We start from the raw sequence: 18,745 nt of genomic DNA, 5'->3' as shown, positions 1-18,745 counted from the left end.
ATAAATTTCTAGAAGCGGGAATTGCTGGGCCAAAGAACCTCTAAAGTATTTAATTCAGTTCTGTTTATTCGAGTCCCTGGCACTTAGCATGCAATGAATGGTAGCTGTTAGTAAGATATGTATAGACGGGTTGGTTGGGGGCCCAGAGGAATAGGGGCACCTAACACAAAATAAAGGCAGGGGGAGTATCAAAGAAGGCTTCTTAGAGGAGGCAATGCTTGAGCTGAAGAATAAGTCAGGTAAAGTGGAGGGCATTATGAGCAGGGGGAGCAGTAGAGAGCCCAAGGCACAGGAAAAGAGCGTGTTGTACATCAGGACCTTCTACGAGTTTGCTCTGCTCATTCATCAAACAGCCCCTGCCACATGTCAGCACTGGCCTAGGTACTGGACATGGGACAGATACACATGTCCATAAATTATAGTATCACATGAAATCAACAGCAGCATGTACAATGATTAATTCTTTTGGGGAAGGAAGTAGGGGATATGGAAGTTGGAAAGAAAGGCTTGTTAGAGGAGGCTACATCTGAGCTAGAATTTGAAAGAATGATGGTCAAAGAGGAATTCAGGTCAGTGGTTCTCAAAGTGTGTTCCCTGAACCAAAAGCATCTGCATCACCTGGGAGAGGCAGAGTCTCAGGTCCTACTTACACCTGCTGAGTCAGAAATTCAGGGGCTGGGCCTCAGCTGTCTGGGTTTGAGGAAGCCCTCCAGGTGATTCTGATACACTCTGTATTTTGAGAACCACTCATCAACTGGGTGTGTGACTCATGCCTATAATCCCAGCACTTTGGGAGGCTGAGGCAGGAGGATCCCTTGAGCCCAGGTGTTTGAGACCAGGCTAGGCAACATAGTGAGATCCGGTCTCTGCAAAAAATAAAAAAAATTAGCCTGGTGTGGTGGTGCACACCTGTAGTCCCAGCTACTCAGGAGGCTGAGATGGGAGGCTTGCTTAAGCCTGGGAGTTCAAGGCTGCAGTGAGCTCTGATCATGCCACTGCACTCCAGCCTGGGCAAAAGAGTGAAACCCTGTCTCAAAACACAACACAAAAAGTTGTGTTAGTGTAATTACAAGACTCAAGAGTCCAGAGCTTCCTTTGCCATGATTAGCCTGTTGACTGTGTTTATAATCCGGAGATTTCCTTTGCCCTGAAATTTATCCTGCAAGGACTTAAGTTTATCATTTGTGTTTGCATCTTACTGTATTCTCAGTAGAAAAGAATGGTCCTGTGAGCATTTGTGCAGAGTGCGCAGAAGTGCTTCTGAGCTTTGGGCTCTGACAGCCAGTGTCTCACCCAAACCCAGCTCTGGCTGGGCCTGGGAACCAAATGCCTGGGCTGTGGTGAAAACTCAGGAGACGTGGAGGCATATCTGTAAAAGCAGATTCGTAAATAGCATTTTTCCACCCTAGAGCCTGTTTTGCAAATTGCTGCACTTTTCTGGTGTCCTTGTTTGTAAGTATCTCTTTTCCTTTAAACTGCTTTTAGTGGCTTTTGCTTTTGGAAAAGTATTTTATTAATACTTCCTGATAATAGGGAGCAACTGCAACCCAGGTGAAGAGAGACACCTGGGGATTTTATTTAGCCTTAAAAACCATCAACCCAAGGGCCGGGCGCGGTGGCTCAAGCCTGTAATCCCAGCACTTTGGGAGGCTGAGACGGGCGGATCACGAGGTCAGGAGATCGAGACCATCCTGGCTAACATGGTGAAACCCTGTCTCTACTAAAAATACAAAAAATTAGCAGGCGAGGTGGCAGGCGCCTGTAGTCCCAGCTACTCGGGAGGCTGAGGCAGGAGAATGGCATGAACCCGGGAGGCGGAGCTTGCAGTGAGCTGAGATCCGGCCACTGCACTCTAGCCTGGGCGACAGAGCGAGACTCCGTCTCAAAAAAAAAAAAAAAAAAAAAAAAAAACCATCAACCCAAACCAGTGGCTTGGAAACCTGAGTTTCAAAGTGTTGTCAGTTTTTTTTCCAGTGATTATTCCAGTAATTATTTAGACTATGGCAGGGGAAGGGGGCTTGTTACAGTAACTCGGAAAATTACAGGCTTTTTTTTTTTTTTTAAAGCAGCTTAGGAAGTTCCTGATTTCACAGGTTGCTAAGATGTCAAATTCATGCAGAGCTATGTTAAGAAACTGTTAGTTACAAATGAGAGAGAAGGGGATCCTTTTCACAGTTCTGGATAAGCCATTTCTAATTGTTTACACTTTTTTTCTTTCCTTGGTTTTGTATAAGCATTAAATCTGTGCAGAGGTGGATAGTTAAGGTGGGGAGTAGTAGCAGCTCTGCAGAGGAAAAGAAAGGCAAGATGGGGAGAAGCTAATTCACTGTTGTCAGTACTCAGCTTCACTGGTGGTCCTCAGAAAAAGCTCAAGGAAGATACCTTCTTACTCTAATGTTCTAGTATACGTAAACTATAATTATTTTTAAAATTGAGATATAATTCATACACCATAAAAGTGACCCTTTTAAAGTGTATAATTTACCAGTTTTTAGTACATTCACTATGTTATGCAACCATCATCAGTAATTCCAGAACATCGACTTTAGCCCAAAAGAAAACTCCGTTACCCATTAGCAGTCATTTCCCATCTGCCCTTCCCTCAGCCCCTGACAACCATTCATCTGCTTTCAGTCTATGGATTTGCCTTTGTTGGGCATTTCGTAGAAATGGAATCATACAGTATAGGCAGCCTTGTGACTGGCTTCTTTCACTGAGCATAGTATTTTCAAGGTTCATTCATGTTGTAGCACATTCCAGTATTTCATTCCTTTAATGGATGAAAATATAGTTCATTGTCTGCATATGCTGCATTTTGTTTATCCATTCATCAGTTGTTGGACATTTGGGTTGTTTTCACCTTTTGACTATTTTACTTTTTTTTTTTTTTTTTTTTTGAGATGGAGTCTCACTGTTGCTAGGCTGGAGTGCAATGGCGCGATCTCAGCTCACTGCACTCCGCGCCCTGGGTTCAAGCAGTTCTCCCACCTCGGCCTCCCAAATAGCTAGGACTAAGAGGCGCCTGCCACCACGCCCAGCTAACTTTTGTATTTTTAGTAGAGACAGGGTTTCACCGTGTTGGCCAGGCTGGTCTGGAACTCCTGACCTCAGGTGATCCGCCTGCCTTGGGCCACCCAAAGAGCTGGGAGTATAGGTGTGAGCCACTGTGCCAGGCCTATACATTTTTAAATGGTCGAAATCATATACTGTCTTCATGCTAATGATTCTACTTTTCTTGTATTCCTTCTTCAACCCACTCCAGTTGGACCTTCACCTTGACCATTAAAATTAAAAGCTCTTTTCAGGATCACAAACAACCTTCAGCTTGCTAAGCCAAGGACCAGTTCTCTATCCTTAAATTGATTGACACAGATGATCACCCACTCCTTGTCTTAGTTTGTTTTGTGCTGCTGTAACAGAATATGCTGGCTCATTTTTAAAGAACAGAAATTTATTTCTCACAGTTTGGGAGGCTCGTAAGTCCAAGGCGTTTGTTGAGGGCCTTCTTGCTGCATCCTAATGTGGCAGAAGGGCAAGAGGGCCAACTCCATTTGTCAGGCCCCTTTAGAAGGGGACTTAATCCCATTCATGAGGGAGGAGACTTCGTGGCCTCATCACCTCTTTAAAGGTTCCAGCTCTTAATACTATCACGTTGGCAACACCTGAATTTTGGAGGGGACACATTAAAACCAAAGCACTCTTTCTAGCAATACTCACTTCTGTTGGTTTCCACACCACCACACACTACTCGTTTTCCTTCTGTTTCTTTGGCCAGTTCCCAAATGTTGTTTCCTGCCTCCTTTTCTGCCTAACTTCTAAATGTTGGAGTGTTTTAGGATTTGGTCCTAGGCCCCCTACTCTGCATTCCCTCCTTGGCAATGACATCTAGTTCTGCTCTATGCTGACGCTTCCCACATTTACATTTCTAGTTCTGACATCTGAACTCCGTGCTCATAAGGTACAAACTTGACCTCTCCACTGAGGAGTCTGATCGGCATCCCAACTTAACATAGCCAAAGCAGAACTCTTGATTTCTAACCCCAAAATTTGCTTTCACCAGGCTTCCCGCATCTTAGTTGATGGGACCTGCACAGTCGCTTAGGTCCAAGATCTTGGAGACTGGCCAGGCGCAGTGGCTCACGCCTGTAATCCCAACCCTTTGGGAGGCCAAGGCGGGTGGATCACTAGGTCAGGAGTTCGAGACCAGGCTGGCCAACATGGTGTAACCCCATCTCTACTAAAAATAACAAAAATTAGCCGGGTGCGGTGGCGGGCACCTGTAATCCCAGCTACTCGGGAGGCTGAAGCAGGAGAATCGCTTGAACCCAGGAGGCAGAGGTTGCAGTGAGTGAGATTGTGCCACTGCACTCCAGCCTGGTGACAGAGCAAGACTCCTGTCTCAAAAAAAAAAAAAAAGAAAATCCAGTTTTTATCATGGCTAGAAGGGCCCTCTGTAAGCTAGTTCCTGCCTCCTTTTCCAATGTTACCTGCTACTTTCCCCCTCATCACTACTCTTCTAGATCTTCACAGAGCTGGCTCCTTCTTATTCTGGTGTGAGCTGAAGGGTCATTTCCTCAGAGAGGCCTTCCCCAACCACCAATTAAAAATAGCCCCTCCACTCCTACCTGTCACTTTGTAACCTCTTGTTCTGTTTTCTTCATGGCATGTATTATTTTTCTGAAATTATTTACATATTTATTGTCTGTTTTCTGTAACTAATAAAAACTGGCATTTATTAAGCACATGCCATGTGCTGAGTATTGTTACAAGTATTACATTTTCTCACTTAACCTCATAAGTAGTAAGGTATTATTTCCATTTTGCAGATGAAGAAATTGCAGGTTCATGAAAGCAGGAACTTTGTCCATCTTGTTTTACTGCTCTATCTCTAACACATGGAACAGTGTTTGGTACACAGTAGTTGCAAAAAAATTTTTTTGTTGGTTGGATAGATGAATGAAAAACTCCCAAATTTACATTTCTACTTCTGACATCTCCCTGTAAACATAGATTTATAGATGCAATCACCTACTTAACAGCTGCACTTGAATTTCTAAATGAGCATTTAAATTACCCCATAACTCTTTTTTTTTAAGACAGGGTCTCACTCTTGTCACCCAGGCTGGAGTGCAGTGGCACAATCTCAGCTCACTACAACCCCCACCTCCTGGGCTGAAGCGATTCTCCTGCCTCAGCCTCCCAAGTAGCTGGGATTACAGGTGCCTGTGACCATGCCCAGCTAATTTTTGTATTTTTAGTGGAGACAGGGTTTCACCATGTTGGCCAGGTTGGTCTCGAACTCCTGACCTCAGGTGATCTGCCTACCTCGGCCTCCCACACTGCTGGGATTACAGGTGTGAGCCACTATGCCCAGCCCCTGCCCCATAACTCTTAACTTCCCCCCTCCCCAAACCTGTTTTGTTCCCATTTCTCTCATATTAGGAAGTGGCATCATCAGAAGCCCAGGAGTTCAGACCGGAAACCTAGGCCTTGCCTGTGGTCACTCCCGTTCTCCCCACATCCAACCGTGTGGCAAGGCCTGTTGATTCTGCCTCTGATTGTGTCTTGAATCTATTACTTCTCTTTGTCTCCACTGTCACTTTGGCCTCATTCTCCATAATCTTTCCCCTGCACGCCACAGTTGCCTCCCAGCATCCACTCCTGTCTCTCTATAAGCTGTCTGCCCATGTAGCGGCCAAATTGGAGCCCACATACATTTTAGAGGTGTGCTGAAGAATAGAAGTCAAGGAGAAAAACCAGGAAGAAAACCAATTATTTTGTGCCCTTACCTTGAAAAAGGTATTCATATATTTTTTCCTTTTCCAAAAAATGTTCATGTTTCTTTGAGCATTTATTGTCTGATTTTATCCTTTCTTAGCATCTATAGTAGCCACATTAATCTTTTTTCACTCCAGCCTTTCTTGGACTTTCCCGGCTTTGTGCTTCTCTATCTAGGTGAGTTTTTATCGACAGCTTCCAGTGTCCTCTTCCTTCCTCACAGAGGAAATATAGTCTTCAGCGTCTCAGAGGCCTCTTAGAAGTATTTTTGCTTATGTTGCTTACAGCTTTCATGTTCTGTGGTAAATGTCTGTAGAAAAGCATCTGTGTAGTGGTAACGACCATGCTGTGTTGTGAAGAAAATAGGACACCGGACAGGGTAGTAGGAGCAGAGAGAATGGGGGCCATATCCCTCTGATCTATGTGAAGAGACCACAGGAAATGGACAGAACCTTTTCTGCCCCTCCCCACAGATGTGGGAAAACAGGGTTTATAGTGAGATCTGGCCTTCTATGCTTTCTAAACAAAATTTGCCTTATAGGAAATTGTAGGATTAGCAAACTAGGGAGTATGTACATTTAATTTTGAAAAATTCCTTCCAAAGCTCCTCAGAGGTACCTAAATCAATCCTGTTTTTCAAGTTTCTGCCTCTCAGTACTCCTGTGACAACAGAAGGGCAGCCACCCTGACGTGGCTGACTCTCTGGGCTGCTCCTGCCAACTCCCAGATGGCTGCTTTCAGGAAGGTTTCCATAGCGACCAGAGGCAGGAAAAACCTGCCCACCCAGCTTAACAGTTCACATCCGGCTGGGTTCTGTAGCCAGTGGGAGAAGTGGCATGTTTATATATACATTACATACATTTATATGTGTGTGTGGCATTAGAGAGCTAAACCCTGCAGACTCTTTCTATCCAGAATCTGGCCGGGTGTGGTGGCTCACGCCTGTAATCACAGCACTTTGGGAGCCTGAGGCAGGAGGATCACTTAAGCTCAGGAATTCAAGACCAGCCGGGCAACATAGAGGGACCTTGTCTCTAACAAAATAAATAAGATAAAATATGTCCATAATATGACCATTTCTCAGTGTTCCCACCATAGGAAAGTCAACATACCTTTCACCCTGACTAATCCAACAGCCTCCTCTATGTCCATCACCTCCTCTGCAAGGCAGCCAGAGAGAGCTCAGAGCCCTCCCCTACTTTCCCAGCTCACTGAGAATGAAGCCCAGAATCTCCACCACACTGTGAGGCCTGGTAGCCCCCTGCTGCATCTCCTCCCACCGTTCAGGCTGTTTCCTCCCACTGTTTACTCCTCATTCTCCAGCCCCTCCTGCCTGATGGCTGCCTTGCAGCTGTTTTAATGTGCCCATTGTGCTCCCAACTTCGTGCTTGCCCCTGGATCTCCTTTCCCTCAGGTAGCCATGAGCCCTCAGTTCCTTCTTAAAGAGCTGCTCCTGACCACTTGATATAAATCCCCTCTCTTCTGAGACTCTCCACATCTTGACCTTGCTTTATTTTTCCTCACAGCACTGTAGTTATCACAATCTATTTCTATGTTTATCATCTGATTCTCTTTTGAGACAGAGTCTCTGTCGCCAGGCTGGAATGCGGTGGCGCCATCTCGACTCACTGCAATCTCTGCCTCCCAGGTTCAAGCAGTTCTCCTGCCTCGGCCTCCCAAGTAGCGGGGATTACAGGCACACGCCACCATGCCCAGCTAGTTTTTGTATTTTTAGTAGAGACAGGGTTTCACCATGTTGGCCAGGATGTTCTCAATCTCCCGACCTCAGGTGATCCACCCACCTCGGCCTCCCAAAGTGCTGGGATTACATGCATGAGCCACCACGTCCGGCTGAGATGTCTTTATTTTTAATCATGGTGCAGAGGATGAGTGCTGAGCCCACTGCCTCCCAAGGCGGACACATGGTGGTTCTGCCACAGCCATATGCCATCTCAGGCTCCAAGCCAGCGGGAGGTGTAATAGAGCACTGGGTTCCATTCCCAGGGCCATCTAGCTGCTGGCCATGTGTCCATCATTTCACAAGGTGGGATTGCATGGTGTGGCAGGGGAGAGCTTTTGGGAGTTCATTTGGAAACTATCAGTCTCTTCTAGGCTTATTTTCCCTTGTATAAGGAATAAATGTAAGGATTGAATGATGACATGCTTTTTAAAAATTCTAGCTCAGTCTCTTTAATGTAAAAATATGTAATCCTCCGTCCAGCTCATGGTTCTGAGGTAAACCCTGTATCACATATATTTTACACTGAAGGAAGACATTAAAATTCTATTCTCTTCACACAGAACCAACCAACCAGGATGGCTGGCCTGTTGGGGAAGTAGGTTCTGCCATCTGGCTCTAAGCAGCATGTCTGGAATCAGGAGGGAGCGTCTCTCCCACTTGGGTACCAAAGCCTCTATAATGGTCAGGAATGTTCTGCTTTGGCCTTTATCCTAAACTTGGCCAGTGTGTGTCTGGGGCAGGAGCAGAGGCTGGGACCACAGCTGAGCTGCCCACAGGAGCTACTTTTGTCCCCATACTTGTATGTCTTTAAAGAGAACTGGGATTTTCTCATAGCGCCTTTGAAGTGATGGTTTGATTTTCCTCTTTTTTGCTTCTCACTTACCTAATTCTTCCCGATTTATCTAGAATTCCCAACACCAGAATTCCATGGCAGATAGCATGGAGAACAGGTTCTGCTATGGACCTGGATAACAACTGTCATTTCTGAACTCTCGTCTGAAAAATGGCAAAAGTAAATTTTATTTCAGTGCCAGGTTTAGGTAAATATGGTATCAAAAACTGGAATGTAACTTCTCCTGAAATCTTTCAACCACATCTCCTCATTGTTACTTCCACTTCCTTTCATGGTGAGAGCCTTTCATTCTGTGGTCAGAAGTAAAAGGCTTGACTGGGTGCGGTGGCTCATGCTTGTAAACCCAGCACTTTGGTAGGCTGAAGCAGGTGGATCTGTTGAGCTTAGGAGTTTGAGACCAGCCTGGGAAACATGGTGAAACTCTATCTCCACAAGAAATACAAAAATTAGCCGGGCATGGTGGCGTGTGGGCATGTGCCTACAGTCCCAGATACTTGGGAGGCTGAGGTAGGAGGATCCCATGAGCTTAGGAGGTCAAGGCTGCAGTGAGCTGTGATTGTGCCCCTGCACTGTCACCTGGGTGAGACCCTGTCTCAAAAAAAAAAAAAAAAAAAAAAGACAAATAGCTGCTGGGAATGGTGGCTCACACCTGTAATCCCAGCTACTTGGGGGGCTGAGGCAGGAGGATCACGTGAGCCCAGGAGTTCAGGAATGCAGTGAGCTATGATTTTGCTACTGCACTCCAGCCTGAGTGACAGAATGAGACCCTGTCTCCACAAAAAAAAAAAAAAAAACAATTTAAAATGGACGAATGGGCAAAGGCCTGATGCAGCCTGTAATCCCAGCACTTTGGGAGGCCAGGGCAGGCGGATTGATTGCTTGAGCCCAGGAGTTCGAGACCAGCTTGGGCAACATGGCGAAAACCTATCTCTACAAAAAAAAATACAACAATTAGCCAGGCATGGTGGTGCATGCCTGTAGTCTCAGCTACGTGGGAGGATCGCTTGAGTCCAGGAGGTGGAGGCTGCAGTGAGCCAAGATCCACTGCACTCAAGTCTGGGCCACAGAGCGAGATCCTGTCTCAAAAAATAATAAACAAAAATAAAAATGGGCAAAGTGTGATTTTTTTTTTTCCCTTCCCTTGTTAAACAATGGCTAAGACTTCAGTTCCCACTGCCTCCAGGCTAGCAAAATCAGAGTGTGGGTGGAAAGGGCTCCTCTTTGTAGGAGAGAGGGTGTTTTAAAATGACTTTCCTCAGGCCGGGTGTGGTGGCTCATGCCTATAACCCAACACTTTGGGAGGCCGAGGTAGGGGGATCACAAGGTCAACAGTTCAAGACTAGCCTGGCCAATGTAGTGACACCCCATCTCTACTAAAAATACAAAAATCAGCCAGGTATGGTGGCGCCCCCCTGTAGTCTCAGCTACTCAGGAGGCTGAAGCAGAAGAATCTCTTGAACCCAGGAGGCAGAGGTTGCAGTGAGCCAAGATCGCACTACTGCACTCTAGCCTGGGTGACCGAGCGAGACTCTGTCTGAAATAAAAAAAGAAATAAAAATAGAATGACTTTCCTCTTTACTCTTCTAACAGGGCAGATGATTCTGGACCAGATGAAGCCTGAGGAGCCTTCCAGCTCTAAGATAGCAGGATAGGAGACTTCTAAGCCTGGAGCTGCAGAAGACTTGCCAGCCCCCCAGCACAATGTCAGGTAGAAGCAGGGGCCGGACTTGGAAATGGGGTGTGAAGCTCTCACAGAGAAGCCAGAGGGATTGAAGCTGGCTTGTTTGTTTTCCATAAAACACCATCCAGATAAGAGAGGTGGAGATGGTAGGGAAGGCTTTTCTGGCTGGCTGAGAAAGTTATTAAAACTTCCTTCTCAGCTCTGCTCTCCAGCTCTCCTCCTCCGGCCCTGCAGCCTGCAGATCTGCACTCCTCAGGTGGAGAAAGAGGCCGGAAGATGAAGTGTGGTCATGTTGTGTAATGTGCTGCTGTTTCTTCCCCCTCTTCTCCAGAAGTTTGCTGATTTCTAGGAGGTTTCTTTCATTCTGCTCCTTCCCTCCCCGTAACGCTTGAGATGGGCTAGTCCCTTTAATGCTGGTGTTCTTAGAGGGAGAGCATATTTCCTGACTTGAATTTTGCCTCTGCATTTTCTTTTTTCCTTTTTTTTTTTTTTTTTAGACAGTTTCACTCTTGTTGCCCAGGCTGGAGTGCAATGGCACGATCCCTGCTCACTGCAACCTCCGCCTCCTGGGTTCAAGCAATTCTCCTGCCTCAGCCTCCCAAGTAGCTGAGATTACAGGCATGTGCCACCATGCTCAGCTGATTTTGTATTTTTAGTAGAGATGGGTTTCACCATGTTGGCCAGGCTGGTCTCAAACTCCTGACCTAAGGTGATCTGCCCACCTTGGCCTCCCAAAGTGCTGAGATTACAGGCGTAAGCCACCGCGCCTGGCCTGCCTCTGTATTTTCTTGATTGTTCTCCTGGTCCTCTTTGGTTTTAGGAAGCCATACACCTTCTGCCTGTGGCCCTTTCTCAGCCCTGACTCCGAGCATATGGCCCCAGGAGATCCTGGCCACGTATACACAGGTACAGCAGTTAGCCAGGCACCAGCCTGCTGTGCTCCCACGCTGCAGTATGAAGGGGACCCAGCTCTGCAGGCTGCCCAGGAAGAGGTGGCCAACTCACACAGGGTTATGGGGTCCCCACCAGAGATGGTATCTTAGCTCCATGTGCCTGTGTGAGTCAATCACTGTGGCAGTATGCTGTCGGTATTATAGGGACACAAATGCATAAAACATGTTTCTTGCCTTGATTTTTATTATCTTTGACCTCTGAGAAGAACAAGGAAACTAGAAAGTTGAGAAAATGCTAGAAAGTTCAGAGGAGATTGGTAACCAGATAAGGCTTTTGGAAGAGTAGCCTTTGATCTGAGCTTGAAGGCTGGGTGGGATTTTAGCAGGCAACCCTGTGGGTGGCATCTTTCAGACCTGAGGCCTCCAGCTAGGGGACAGACAACTGACTTCAACCTCATCCTGATTCTAGAAGGAAGAGTCAGCAGAGCAACCAGATTTCTACTACGATGAGTTTGGTTTCCGTGTGTACAAGGAAGGTAACATTGAGCCCCTTTTGTGGGTCATCTTGCTGATGTTCTTTGGGGAGGACTCCGCTCCCTTGACTAGAATTACTCAGCATGTGATGGCTGAGCTCTGATGCGTCACGGTTCCAGATATAAGAACAGAGTGTATCTGAGGGTGATACTGTTGTAAGTATGGGAAACCTCTGTTTTTTTTTTTTTGAGATAAATTTTACTGATCCTCACCTGATAGTAAAAGCAATAGTGTTCACTGTAGAGAAGTTGAAAAATTCAGGCTGGACGTGGTGGCTCACGCCTGTAATCCCAGCACTTTGGGAGGCTGAGGTGGGTGGATCACTTGAGGCCAGGAGTTCAAGACCAGCCTGGCTAACATGGTGAAACCCCGTCTCTACTAAAAATACAAAATTTGCCAGGTGTAATCCCAGCTACTCAGGAGGCTGAGGCAGGAGAATCGCTTGAACCCAGGAGGTGGAGGTTGCAGTGAGCAGGGATCATGCCATTGCGCTCCAGCCTGGGCAACAAGAGCGAAACTCTGTCTCAGAAAAGAAAAAAGCGTATTTTCAGTGGCTGTATCATAATGAACTTACAGTATTTGGATAACCACTTTTCTATAACTGAGTCTCAATCCTTTTCTGTTGTTTTCTACTATAAATGGGCCTTTTGGTCCGGAGTGGGCTATTGGGAAGGCCATCTGCCAAGACAACTGGATGCCAGGCCAGAACTGTGGCTAGGATATTTTAATTGACTGCAACTAATCACCTTCAGGTCACTCACGTTTCCAATTCTGACAAGGGTTTTCCTTGTTCTTCTGATTTGTAGGCAGGTAGTTGCAGGGTAAAGGTTTGGGTTGAGAGGGACACAGGGAACTTGCTGGTATGATGAAGTACCTGTTTGGCTGGGTCACTGGGGTCAGAGTGTTCACTGTTAACACTATGGAACTGAGACTGCTTGATGGGGATAATGTTTAGACATTTGTTTATATACCAAAATGTACACCTAACATTTGCATTTTACTGTAGGTAAAGTCATTAAAGTTGGTGTTTTTGAAAGCTGGGCTGAGGGATTAGCTTTTGGGTGAATAAGGACGAGGCTGTCTATGGAGCTCACCCAGAGATTGCTGGGCTGCCACAGGAGAGCTTCACCTCATTCATTCAACAAATATCTCATGAACCCAACTGTGGGTGCTGTAGTCTCCACAGCTGCACCCCTAGGTCCTTAAACAAAACTGAAGGTGGTCTTGACTACATGGAGTTCTCATTTTAGAGAGGGAGACAGGCAGTAAACAAGCATGTAATATGCTGCAGCAAGAAAGGCAGTAAATCATATATAAGGAAGCCAGGGAATTGGGCAGAGCTGGGGAAGGGGAAGGAGAGGTGCAAAGGCCCTGAAGTGGCCCTTTCAGACCATGTTATTGGAGGGGAGGGAGCCAAGAGGAAAATGGCAGGGGATGAGGACAGAGTGGGCATGGCCCAGAGGAAGCACCTGAGGGAGCCCTGGAAAGCCCTTGCCTTTGAGTCTCAACTCTGAGCAGTGTGACATGATCTTACTTGCATTTTGGAAGGGTTGCTGTGGCTACTGAGGAGAACGGCCTTTGGGAGGTGAGGGTAGCAACAAGGGAGGTCAGCGGGAGGGCCAGTGCAGCGATCTGGATGAAGAACGATGGCTTGGACAAGGGCCGTGGACAGGGGAAGTGAGACGTAAAGTCCTGTGGGTTTGCTAAAGGGCTGAGTGTGGGGTCTGGGCGAGGGAGGAGCCAGAGGTGACTCCAAGGTTTAGGCTGAGCATCGGGAGAATGGAGGTATCATTTCTGGATCTGGGTAGTACTGTGGTAGGAGTGGCTTTTAGGAGAAAGTGAAGAGCTTTGCTCATCATAGGTGCATGTTAGATGATCACCTGGAGCTATCAGAAAGCCATTAGCTGTGGGACTCTGGATCTGGCGGGAGAGAGCTGGCCTAGAGCCAATGAAGCTGAGACCCTCCTGAAGACAGGCTTGGCTGCTTGCAGAACACATAGTAGAGAATGCTTTTTTCTTCCTCCTCTGCTCACTGTGGCGTCCCTCGGCTGTCTCTTGGCAGAAGGTGGTGAGCCTGGCTCCAGTCTGCTGGCGAGCTCCCCTCTGCTGGAGGATGCTCCACAGAGGCTGCGGTGGCAGGCCCACCTGGAGTTCACCCATAACCACGACGTGGGGGATCTCACCTGGGACAAGATTGCAGTCTCTCTACCCCGCTCTGATAAGCTCCGTTCCCTGGTGCTGGCCGGCATCCCACATGGCATGAGGCCACAGGTAAAGTGGCCACAGGGACCCACAGGGTTTTGAGAGGGTCTTGGCCCCATGATTAGGTGTCACGAGAAAGACTGAGTGCCCTTGCGACTCCCTTCCCTCAGCTATGGATGCGGCTCTCTGGGGCTCTGCAGAAGAAGAGGAACTCTGAGTTGTCCTACCGCGAGATTGTGAAGAACAGCTCCAACGATGAGACCCTTGCTGCCAAGCAGGTGAGGCTGGCAGGAGAGAGGGAGGCTGCCTGGGGCTCTGGGAGTGTGCCCTTGTTGGGGGGTGGGGGAGGATACATGCTCCTTCCTGGGTTCTCTGTAGGCCACAGAAAGAATTGTCCAAAAGGCCATCAGTGCTATGGAAGGGCTTGGAGATACAGTTCCCAAGCTCAGGTCCACTTTAGGAACAGATGGGGACTCTAAATATAGACTCCAGGCCTTGGGCCACACGTTCTCATTCACTCGGTCTGGCATGAAGCTTCCCAGGTGGATTTGATGTCCCAGCTCCACACTGGCTGGGAGCTGACCCTGAAGGGAGGAGGGTGACCTTGACCAGGAACACGAGGAATCCCCATTCCTGGGGGAGAAGCCCGCCTGGGGTCTGCCTCCCTCCCAGGGTGTCACAAGGTCTTGTTGTTGTGGGTGCTGATGGCTGCTGGACAGATCGAGAAGGACCTGCTGCGCACCATGCCCAGCAACGCTTGCTTCGCCAGCATGGGCAGCATCGGGGTGCCCCGCCTGCGCAGGGTGCTCCGGGCCCTGGCCTGGCTCTACCCAGAGATCGGCTACTGCCAGGGCACTGGTATGGTGAGCACAGCCCCGGCAAGGGCAGTGACAGCCCCAGGGCCTCCTCCAGGACCCCTAACAAGGAATGGTCTCCCGCTCTGGGGCAGCAGCAGGGGAGGTAGGGGGCAGGGGAGTCCCCAAGGAGATCAGGGCAGCTGCACGCTATTCAAGCAGAGTGGCCCCCCCGAAGGGTGTGAAACTGAGGCCGGCCAAGGAAAGCAGCCCAGGGAAGGCCTGTGTTCCAGCATGCGTGCCCCCCAAGAGGCTTTTGCTAATTGGTCTCCCTAGGGTAGGGGCACCTTTTCTAATTTTTACAAAGACCTGGGTAGAGGGCCCTTATCCCCATGCCCTGGCCAGGTGGCCGCCTGCCTCCTGCTGTTCCTGGAGGAGGAGGACACCTTCTGGATGATGTGCGCCATCATCGAGGACCTGCTCCCCGCCTCCTACTTCAGCACCACCCTGCTGGGCGTCCAGACTGACCAGCGGGTCCTGCGCCACCTCATTGTCCAGTACCTGCCTCGCCTGGACAAGCTGCTCCAGGAGCATGACATAGGTAAGAGGCCTCTGAGCCACTGGCTCCCATTCTGCAGCTTGGAGGCCTCAGGTGGATGGCCAAGTGGGGATGGGGCATAGCCCCCAACCCTGGTCTTTGTCACTCTTTTGTTCTCCGGTGTTCCCTGCCCCATCCCCTCCTTCGCTCTTGAGCAGAGAGGACCTCCCTCCAGTTCTGGGGAGGGAGGTTTCCTCCACCTCCTCCCCAGCAGCTTCGGCTCCTGTGTTTACAGAGCTGTCCCTGATCACACTGCACTGGTTCCTCACGGCCTTCGCCAGCGTGGTGGACATCAAGCTGCTTCTGCGCATCTGGGACCTGTTTTTCTATGAGGGCTCCCGGGTGCTGTTCCAACTCACACTGGGCATGCTGCACCTCAAGGTGCTCCAGGGCCCCACTTCAGGCTGAGGAGTAGGAGCCTGAGATGGGGGGCAGGGAGTGAGAGACCTCCCTGGGCCAGGCAAGAGACCAGTCCCCCGGCCCCTGACAACCGTGCCAAGGCAAACAGGTCCCTGAGGATGGGGGTTGGGGTCAGTTCAGTGCCAGGTCCCTGCAGTAACAACCTTCTCCCCGCATCCTGCTCTGACACGGCCCAGGAAGAAGAGCTGATCCAGTCAGAGAACTCAGCCTCCATCTTCAACACGCTATCGGATATCCCGTCGCAGATGGAGGACGCGGAGCTGCTTCTGGGGGTGGCCATGCGGCTGGCCGGCTCCCTCACCGACGTGGCTGTGGAGACTCAGCGCCGCAAGCACCTGGCCTATCTCATTGCAGACCAGGGTCAGCTCCTGGGGACTGGCACCCTCACCAACCTCTCTCAGGTGACCCAGGATGGGGGGCCCCGACTTGGCCCACAGCATGTGGGGAATGGGTCACCTTGAAGTTCAGAGCAAGTGTGGGGGCTATGGGAAACAAACCAGCCCTTCCTGCTCTGCCCCCCAGCCTGGCCCAGTCAGACCACAGCTGTGGGGTGACCCAGGCCGCCTCGGGCTTCGTGCGTCTCAGGTTCTGACCCTGGCACAGTTTGGGAGGAAGGCAGACCCAGCTCTGAACTGACTATCTGTTTTCAACTCTCAGAGCCGGCATCAGAGGCCATTTTAGATGAGCGAACATAAGCCGAGGGCTGGTGGGTTCCCTTCCGGGGGCCAGGACCGCCCTGACCCTCTCCTCATGGTGCAGGTTGTTCGCCGCAGGACCCAGCGGAGGAAGTCTACCATCACTGCTCTGCTCTTCGGTGAGAGCTCTGCGGGTGCCAGGCAGTGTGGGCATGGAACAGTCTGTCCTCACGCTCATGTGGACGTGGAGCTTCCTCCTCGGGGGCCTGGAGTGAGCCGTGGTCACCATTGCTCTCTGGGCCTCCTAGGGGAGGATGACCTGGAGGCACTCAAGGCCAAGAACATCAAGCAGACGGAACTGGTGGCTGACCTCCGGGAAGCCATCCTGCGTGTGGCGCGTCACTTCCAGTGCGCAGACCCCAAAAACTGCAGCGTGGTGAGTGACCAGCTCCCTGGGCTGGTACCAAACACGGCCCTAACTCCTCCAACCCCCTTGGTGGGCCTGTGTTCACTCTGGCAGGAGCTGACTCCAGACTACAGCATGGAGAGCCACCAGCGGGACCACGAGAACTACGTGGCATGTTCACGCGGCCACCGGCGCCGAGCCAAGGCCCTGCTGGACTTCGAGCGGCACGATGACGACGAGCTGGGCTTCCGCAAGAACGACATCATCACAGTGCGTGGGGGCGCTGGACTACAGGTCCTCAGGCTGGGGCGGGTTCCCCAGCCTCCCTCCACCAAGTCCCACTCCAACCCCTTTCCCTGCCAAGAGCTGCTCTTGTGAAGATGTAGGGGTCTTGGCCTGGCCTTGCTGCTGAGGAGTCTTATCGGGGTGCAGGAGGCGCTGGCCCCAAGCACCCAGCTTTGGTTCCTGCTGTTTTTCCTCCTGTGCAGATCGTGTCTCAGAAGGACGAGCACTGCTGGGTGGGGGAGCTCAACTGGCCTGCGAGGTGGGGGCCTTGGTCTGCTCTTGAGCTGGGAGAGGGAGGAGGGGGTGGGTACAGAAGACTTCAGTGACCCTGGCCACTGCAAGGCCGTTCTCCTCTCTACCCCTGCCTGGCTTGAGGTCCCTGAAGCACCTGGGCCAGCTTCCCCCTGCCCTGCCTGCCTGAGCTGTGGCTACTCCTCACAGGGCCTATTTTTTCCACAGGCTGGTTTCCAGCCAAGTTTGTGGAAGTCCTGGATGAGCGCAGCAAAGAGGTGAGGGGGTGGGCGGGCTAGGCACGGCTGGCACCCTCTTAGCCAGGGCCTGTGTCCCCAGTGAGGAGTTCTGGCCTGTAACATGGCAGAGAGGACAGAGGAGGGCAACTGGCTGCAGGTGTCAGGCAGGGCTTTCTCAGACCCATCCCTCCCATCAGTATTCCATCGCGGGGGACGACTCAGTGACAGAGGGGGTCACAGACCTCGTGCGAGGGACCCTCTGCCCGGCCCTTAAGGCCCTGTTCGAACACGGACTGAAGAAGCCATCACTGCTTGGGGGCGCCTGCCACCCCTGGCTGTTTATAGAGGAGGTAAGTCAGTGGCTAGCCCATGTCCCCCACCCTGCACCAGCCCTGCTGTGCCCCCCAGTACCCATCTTAGGCCGTTCCTGTCCCTGGGCCCCACGGAGAGGATGGGAAGAGCTGGCAGGGTGGTGACAGGTGCCCAGTTGGCCCCAAGGGCTTTGAACCAGCATCTTCCTGTCCCTACACTCACACCGTGTGCTGTTCCCACAGGCTGCAGGCCGGGAGGTCGAGAGAGATTTTGCCTCCGTGTATTCCCGCCTGGTGCTTTGTAAGACCTTCAGGTAACTGGGCCTGGGTTCCTCTGGTGGAGTCGCCTGCAGTGGGAGGGCGGGGTTTGACCCAGCCCCGGCACCCCAGGAGCTTTGGTGCCCTCTCAGGTTGGACGAAGATGGCAAGGTCCTGACCCCAGAGGAGCTGCTCTACCGGGTAAGGGGCCTCCTCTGCCAGACCCTATAGACTTCTCAAGGTTAGCCCGTGGGGGAGCCTGAGTGACAGCAGATGGTGCCGTCCCCAGGCTGTGCAGTCCGTGAACGTGAGCCACGATGCAGTGCACGCACAAATGGACGTGAAGCTCCGCTCACTGATCTGCGTGGGGCTCAAGTGAGTGTGGAAAAGGGGTTGGAGAACCCTGGAGTAGGGGGTACCCAGCCCAGCATCAGGAGGGTCCTTACAGGGGACCCTAAAGGACAAAGAACCTCAGGGGCTCAGGTCCTTCCCTGAAGAGGGTGGTCTGGGAGCTATTGAGGGACAGGCTGGAGGCCTCTACCGTGGCTGCAGCCAGAAGGGCCTGGAGCCGCCCCTGCTCCCCACTCCTGGCCATGTCCCCAGTGAGCAGGTGCTGCACCTGTGGCTGGAGGTGCTCTGCTCCAGCCTGCCCACCGTGGAGAAGTGGTACCAGCCCTGGTCCTTCCTGCGCAGCCCGGGCTGGGTCCAGATCAAGTGTGAGCTCCGGTGAGGACCTTGCTGGGCTCAGGGAATGGAGGTGGGGCAGGAAGGGCTGGCTGGGGGTGACAAGAGCCTCACCAACCCCCTCCTCACCTCTAGAGTCCTCTGCTGCTTTGCCTTCAGCCTCTCCCAGGACTGGGAACTCCCTGCGAAGAGAGAGGTGGGT

General features: G+C 50.8%; 1 protein-coding gene across 1 annotated transcript in view; it reads left to right on the top strand.

The window, feature by feature from the left end:
- SGSM3 (small G protein signaling modulator 3) overlaps nt 1-18,745 on the top strand; it is a 39,199-nt gene that overhangs the window by 19,160 nt on the left and 1,294 nt on the right. The window contains 21 exon segments of the mRNA XM_030915382.1: nt 9,963-10,080; nt 10,874-10,959; nt 11,416-11,482; nt 13,543-13,751; nt 13,853-13,960; nt 14,402-14,545; nt 14,882-15,077; nt 15,310-15,455; nt 15,671-15,895; nt 16,254-16,308; nt 16,438-16,565; nt 16,650-16,805; nt 17,024-17,068; nt 17,070-17,079; nt 17,280-17,329; nt 17,488-17,640; nt 17,845-17,915; nt 18,012-18,060; nt 18,149-18,234; nt 18,412-18,585; nt 18,679-18,739. Coding sequence (XP_030771242.1) covers nt 10,074-10,080; nt 10,874-10,959; nt 11,416-11,482; nt 13,543-13,751; nt 13,853-13,960; nt 14,402-14,545; nt 14,882-15,077; nt 15,310-15,455; nt 15,671-15,895; nt 16,254-16,308; nt 16,438-16,565; nt 16,650-16,805; nt 17,024-17,068; nt 17,070-17,079; nt 17,280-17,329; nt 17,488-17,640; nt 17,845-17,915; nt 18,012-18,060; nt 18,149-18,234; nt 18,412-18,585; nt 18,679-18,739 — 2,226 coding nt within the window. The 5' untranslated portion in view covers nt 9,963-10,073.

Source organism: Rhinopithecus roxellana, chromosome 13 (genome assembly GCF_007565055.1).
Source record: "Rhinopithecus roxellana isolate Shanxi Qingling chromosome 13, ASM756505v1, whole genome shotgun sequence".
Lineage (NCBI taxonomy): Eukaryota > Metazoa > Chordata > Mammalia > Primates > Cercopithecidae > Rhinopithecus > Rhinopithecus roxellana.
This window is presented reverse-complemented; position numbering and strand designations above follow the sequence as displayed.